This window comes from Etheostoma cragini, chromosome 7 (genome assembly GCF_013103735.1).
Source record: "Etheostoma cragini isolate CJK2018 chromosome 7, CSU_Ecrag_1.0, whole genome shotgun sequence".
In the NCBI taxonomy this organism is placed as follows: Eukaryota; Metazoa; Chordata; class Actinopteri; order Perciformes; family Percidae; genus Etheostoma; species Etheostoma cragini.
This window is the reverse complement of record NC_048413.1, coordinates 25741846-25748611: the sequence shown is the minus strand read 5'-3', so window position 1 is coordinate 25748611 and position 6766 is coordinate 25741846. Positions and strand designations below refer to the sequence as shown.

General features: G+C 39.2%; 1 protein-coding gene and 1 long non-coding RNA gene across 2 annotated transcripts in view; one reads left to right on the top strand and one right to left on the bottom strand.

Annotated features, from left to right (window-relative positions):
* Positions 1 to 4654, bottom strand: part of tm9sf4 (transmembrane 9 superfamily protein member 4) — a 15802-nt gene extending 11148 nt beyond the window's left edge. Inside the window, exons 1-3 of the mRNA XM_034877970.1 lie at positions 4555 to 4654; positions 1946 to 2056; positions 282 to 381 (exon numbers count right to left, since the gene is read on the bottom strand). Of these exons, the coding sequence (XP_034733861.1) occupies positions 282 to 381; positions 1946 to 2056; positions 4555 to 4572 (229 nt within the window). The 5' untranslated portion in view covers positions 4573 to 4654. The remainder of the gene's footprint in view (positions 1 to 281; positions 382 to 1945; positions 2057 to 4554) is intronic.
* Positions 1 to 6766, top strand: part of LOC117948369 — a 172612-nt gene that overhangs the window by 57883 nt on the left and 107963 nt on the right. The gene's annotated exons all lie outside the window — the stretch shown is intronic.

Below are 6766 nucleotides of genomic sequence, written 5' to 3'. Positions count from 1 at the left end.
CTCCCTGAGGAATGCTTCCAGCACCTTGTTGAATCTATGCCACGAAGAATTGAGGCAGTTCTGAAGGCAAACGGGGGTTCAACCCGTTACTAGCATGGGGTACCTAATAAAGTGGCCGGTGAGTGTATATATAACATCAAAAAGTTTCAATTAGTTTTAGTTTTTATTTGTAGTAAAATGTTAGGATTGCTTTTCCTGAATAGGATGAAGTCAAATTAAGTGAGAATTGTCAGGAAACTCTTCCAGACCACACTGCATCGTGGGAGCAGCAGTCCACTTACCCAGGTTCTCTCCCTTGTAGAAAACAGACTCCGGCTTACAGAAAGGCAGGGAGTAGTATTCATAAGGAAGCTGGGTGCGGGAGCTGGTCAGCTTCACAGCCTGAAGAACAAATGTTCTAATTTACTGACTGGGTCACAGATGTAGACATTTGCAAAACTACACTTACAACAACTTGGTCCGACAATGGAAACTGTACTTTGGGTGTGGGCTTTTTAACCAGTTCCAATGTTTCTAAAAAGGTAACTTCCTGCCAGTTAAACACCTTAAAATAAAACATCAGTAACTTCCTAATTATGGCGTTTACTACTCGGAAATATGTGTGTTGATATGTGATCTATGTGTCTTTTTAGTGTATAAACAAATAGAGTTTAATCACTCATATCCAAATAATTTCCCGTTTCCCGAGTAATACAACAACAACAACAACAACAGGAAAAACTAGTTACATTCCAGACACAATCCAACTAGGTTCACACGTACAGAATACAATACGCAAGTCTTTTTTGTAAGTCCCCCCCCACATGGATGCAATTCCCCTGAGTCAGCAGGGACATACAACTCAGAAAGCCCAAAGTAACTTTCTATTGGCCTGTCTATTGAAGGCTCTACCTTCTAAACTAGGCTAACACATCTGAAATCTCAGCATGACAACATTCCAAATGAAAGCCCAATAAGGATTATAATAATAATCCCAGCAATTAATACCCTAAAGCGGTCGGGTTGGGAACCTACAGCTTAGTGCATATTTCTCCTTGTTGTATTTAGTGTTGCTGAAAGAAAAAATCCGGGCAAAATGAACATAGGGGTTAATAACACGTGTAGCGAGTTGACCGTTCTCTGGGATACGTCTTCATGCGAATTGAATGTGGCGCAGTTTTATTGTAAACCGCTGATTAGCTCAAAATGCTAGTCGTTGGGGCACTGGTTACGTTTCCATACCATTTCTATACCACTAACAATCCCGGTCCCTACATGTAAACCAAAGCATTGAGAAAGCATTGAGAACTTTGTGAGTGTACAGTGTACAGTTTATTAAAAAATAAGACATTACCGTTCACGTATACAGCCTAGCACCATCTTGGGAAATCAATTCCACGATCAGTGGAGCAACGAATGCCATGTAACCAGTAACGTAGCTCAAACACGGCGTTCAGCGATTGACTGGTCGTGATTGTTTAGAGCGGTTTGCGATAAAACTGGTCACATTCGATTAGCATGAAAACATATCCCAGAGAACGGCCGACTCTGTACACGTGTTATTAACCCCTAGGTCCATTTTGCGCCGGATTTGTCCTTTGAAATAAGATCAGTGTTGTTGTTTTTTATGTAGATAAAGTAATTTCATGTCAATTTCCAGTGTGAAAGCTGACAGTCAAGTCAATCCACTGCTGATGCTGAAAGTCACCTGTCCGACTAACGAGTTTCCTGTTAGTTGGTACATTTTAACGCATACAGTTCTTGGCTTTTCGGAAATAAGTCAGTAGGAAAATTAAAAACGGAGCTGAACTAAAAGGCAGCGATCTATTTTATTCACTAATCTCAACCAAACAGACCAAAACTTCAAGTGTGAAAGCAACCTAATATCCATGTTTTAAGCGCAGGGAGGAGGACATTGACATGAATATGGCAAGGTCAGAATTGATTAAATTAATTTACTTTTTACCTTAAGATCTACGGTGTCACCTTCGTGGAAGTCCCGGGGAGCAACCCCGGGAACATAGAAGGGCCGGATAAGAGGTAACGAGGACACCAGCAGCAAGGCCCACCACGTCTCCTGCAACACAGACACAACCAAATATTTCCCCACACTGAAAAGTTGTTTAGCCTGGGGGCAAGTGTGTATTTTTATGGCTAGGGTGCAACAGGGGCCAGTCCCAGACAGACAGCAGCATTACTAGAGAGGCCGATAGTTTCTATGATAACAGAATCACTGGACGAAATTGAAAACAAAAAAGCTGTAAAACAGACTAACTGGATATTTGAAAATACAGTATGGCTACTTAAGACTAGGATTAATCAAATTATCATAATTTGTTGAACATGATCAAGGAAGGAGCATCATGTAGATGCCGCTATTGAACTGAGGCATTTCAGACATGGAAAATACTGATATTTTTTTATTGGAATTGTTTTTTTATCATCATAAATTTTAACTTAAGTGATAAATGTTCGTTGTTTGACTGTTCAATTTTTCGTGCTTATTAAGAAAAACACATACTGCTGGCAATTACTATCTCTGTTACATTATGAAAATGTAACTTTAGCTAAACTTTTAAGATAAGATAAGATAATTTGTTTATTAGTCCCCAATGGGGAAATTACTGCACTACACTCTGTGTACACACTTTTTGTTAGTACTCACACACAGGCCTGAAATACACACACATGCTCAGGACCTATACATGCACTATACATGGAGAGATGTCAGAGTGAGTGGGCTGCCAGCTGAACCAGCGCCCTGAGCGGTCGGGGGGGTACGGTGCCTTGCTCAAGAGCACCTGGCAGTGCCCAGGAGGTGAACTGGCATCTCTCCAGCCACCAATCCACGCTCCCAACTTTTTGGGTCCATACGGGGATTTGAACCAGTGACCCTCCGGTTCCCAACCCAACTCCCTATGGACTGAGCTACTGCCACCCCCAAAGTCTTTAAGAAAAGACTCGCCAATCGAATCGTAATCTTATTATCTGGCAGAAAAAAAAGATGGATAATTCTGTGCACCATTAGCAATGTGTGCCTCAAGTCTCTTTCAATGAAGTCCACACTGTAACCCACCCAAAACCTCTGCCTTACAATTCATTTGCATGATGTTACTGTACAAAGAAATGTGTCAAAGCTTATCTGTAGCAGGTTAACCTCTCACCTGCAAAAGAGCTGTTTTTGTGTGTCATACGATGTCACATCAAAATGCATTACAAAGTCTAACAGTTAAGGGTGCCTGTCTTTCCTCTAACATTACAGCAACAATACAATTTCAGTGACCAGAAACACAGTGAGGGCTTTGACATATTGGGATCTTGCTTCCCGAAGACATTAATACCAAACACAAAGCCATATCAACAGAAAAATAGCTTCACAACAACAATGTTTAAGTGTCTGTGTGTTATGAGTGGGCACACACCTAAACCACAGTTCAATCCAATCAAAAATGTAAATGCACTGCATCTTCATAACACTTTAATTCAAATCGCCTTAGAATATACTTCCAATTCACAACACAACATTGGCAGCAAGCTACCATACAAACCACCAGTCCAAAACAGAGGGGGAAAACTGCCACTTCGAGCCGGGTATCCTTCTACCTATGGAGCCACAGCCGCCCCAATTTGTGGCATAACTCATGCAACTTGACAGAGCTTAAACAGTTGCAAAGACGAATGGTGGGAAAGAATCTGGAGTGTCCTAATGTGCAAAACTACAGAGAGCTAATCCAGTCAAGGCTGTAACTTACTGTGATATTAGTTGCTGCCAAGTGTTTGAGTGTGCCAAAAATTCTAATTTGAGAGCCGAAGAGGGTACCGTAATTATTGTCTTTAAGAGACACAGTTTGTCATTTTGACATCACAGGCATTTTCTATGGTTCAAAAAGCAGTATAAATATCAAAAAGCCTTATTGTGTTATTTAGCTAATACTGGAAAAACAATAAATGGGGAACACATCATATGCATTATGAGTTCGGAATGGTAGTGAAGGAAGTTAGCAAGCGTGGCTTCGGTTACCACACAGTACCCGAACAGTTATTAACATTGACAGTCTAAGTTCACGTTATATGTGCCTTGCTGCTGCTGTCGTCTTGACATCTTTCAGCATTATTAACTGCCGTTTCATCGACAACAACCTCAAACTGAGCTGTGTGGCAGAGCTGCTAACAGCTAACGTTGATCCAAAGTTCGGTTAGCTGATTACCCTCGGCTGTACATCAAATGACAGTCAAACAACCGAGTTCGTGGCCATTTGTACTCTTGTCAACAAAGTTAAATATCCAAGAGAAATTACACAAATCAGTGTATAACCACAGCTTACTGGCAGTCAAGCTAGGTAACGTTAATGATAGCTATCTAGCTATCTAGCTAGCTCCAGCGAGCAGTTAGCTAGCAAAATCGCAAACAGCAGCGAACTCCAGTAAATCTGTGCTGAGTTAACGTTAAAATGTTGACATCTAGCAAGGTAGAACTCTACTTTGCCACAATGACAACATTGCGTCTGAGTTCGTTTGGGACGATAGTAAGAGCAACGTGTAGTTTGAAGAAAAAGAGTTCGCTTTTCCACTTACCATAGCCGCGGCCGCCATTTTGAATACGTGTCATTAGTGACGTTGCGGAAGTACTGCGGGTTTTTCGACCTCGCAGAATTCAGGGCTTCTGCCAGAAAGGGTTTTATTTTATGATTTTTATCCAAACCATTATATTTTCCTAAACGTTACCGAGAGTTATGTTGCCTGAACCTATTTCTATTTCTATCAGAAAATGGCTTTTAGGCAGAAAACCGTGAATGCCAACTTTCCCCATTTTTTCGCCATTTTTTGATTAGCCTAATTAATTGGCCATAGCCTACAGGCTAAATTTTATATTTGACACTCCCAGATCTAGTAGGCTAACCATAGCCTAATTTAAATAATTACCAAAATAACTACTAATTTGAATAAATAATCATTTGTTTAAGAAAAAAGTTCACAGTATTGTTTCCATTTTTCTTTGAATAATGTGGGACAATGTAGGCCTATGCAGTAGGCCAAGACTAACCTACGCATTCACTCATAATACAACAATGCTGAACTTTCACGCTGAGGTGTGTGTGTGTGTGTGTGTGTGTGTGTGTGTGTGTGTATATACAATAAAACGCTTTATTCCCTCATGGTGCTCCCTTTCTTTCATTTTCTCTCTCTCTCTCTCTCTCTCTCTCTCTCTCTCTCTCTCTCTCTCTCTCTCTCTCTCTCTCTCTCTCTGTGGCTGTTGAGCCAGTAAGGCAGGGTCAACTTGACCATTACTCACTACGCAGTGTGTCTAACTATCATGTGTAGCATCAAATCAAATAATTACCAGCAGCAACAGTGATAAAAAAATGCCCATTTGAGTAGATAATAGTTTTAAAAACATTTTATTTATTAAATGTTCACCACAATTTCATTAGATCAAGCATCTAAGAAAATATGCAAAGAGATTAATAGTGATAAAGAAAAAAAAACATTTAATAACCCCATGAATACATATAGAGTGCTGGGCCTTCATTTTATATTTTCACATATCACCATAATCCATCATATAAGCATTCCATAGACATCTTCTCTCAGATATTATTGCTCACAGTTCTGTCGAAATTGATACTAAATCATAAAATGGCAAAATCCTAAATATTTAAAAATATTTCCTTTGAAATTCTTTGGATTTTGGTCCTCAAAGCAGATTGCTGTTTCCAAAGAAAACAATAATCACATTATCCACACAGCGTAGAAAAACTAGTAATGAGTCCCTGAAATAAATGATAGACAAGGCATTTACTTTTGGAAATATTATTGCATTCAGTACACTATTATCCAGTACCATTTGCACAAATAAATTATTTTTTAACACAGAAAAAGATGTGAAGTATAAACTACTTTTTAATTGATTTTCCTAATGCAAAACAAAATATTATTGGACCAAAAGGATCAAAAGCATTATCAGTTAAAATGGCTTCACATTAAATACCCTAATCCTAAATAATTATATGTATTTGTGTACACCTGTTTATATATACAAAGTGTATGTAATATATTATAATGTTAGACTGAAAGAAGAGAAACAACTTAAAAAAAAGGCACAATGAAGTATTGCTAAAACAAGCCGCAGCATACTGGAAAAAATATATCTATGGAATATAAATAGAAGATGTAATTATATTTCAGCCATACAGTATATCTTGCACTTTGTAAAGACAACAATACCCATTCTTCTATCAAAGGAGGGGAGGGGACAACACCTGTTTTACTATTAACATCTGTGTTGTGGGTATGCCTTCCTTTGATGGATGCACATTGTGTGTTGGAGCATAACAAGTCAATGCAGTCTTTTCCATGTGACTGCTTCCAGGTGGCCATGTTTGTTGGTGAATATTGCCATGTATCTTTGTGAAACATCCTGCATACTCTGCATGTTGTGTAAAACAAATGTTTGAATGTAAGGGACTGTACAAACATTATATAAGGAGGATGGCTATTTATCTTTTCTTATTGATTTGAAAAAAAACAGTCAGAAAGTTTTTTTCAGCACAGTGGAGGGCCTGTTTCCCCTCAGCCTTCCCTTGAAAATGTGTTAGAAGTACCCTGTGCATCAGCGAGGCCTATCCGAGCCAACACATGCTATTTTCACTGGTATATGTAAGAAGAGCCCACACCTTACCTCCAAAGCTCAGTAATGAAAATGACCTGTCACCAGTATCTATCCCTAGAGAGTGATATGCATCTTAGGTGAGGTCACATGTTTTCTGTGCAAAATGAGTTGCAGATG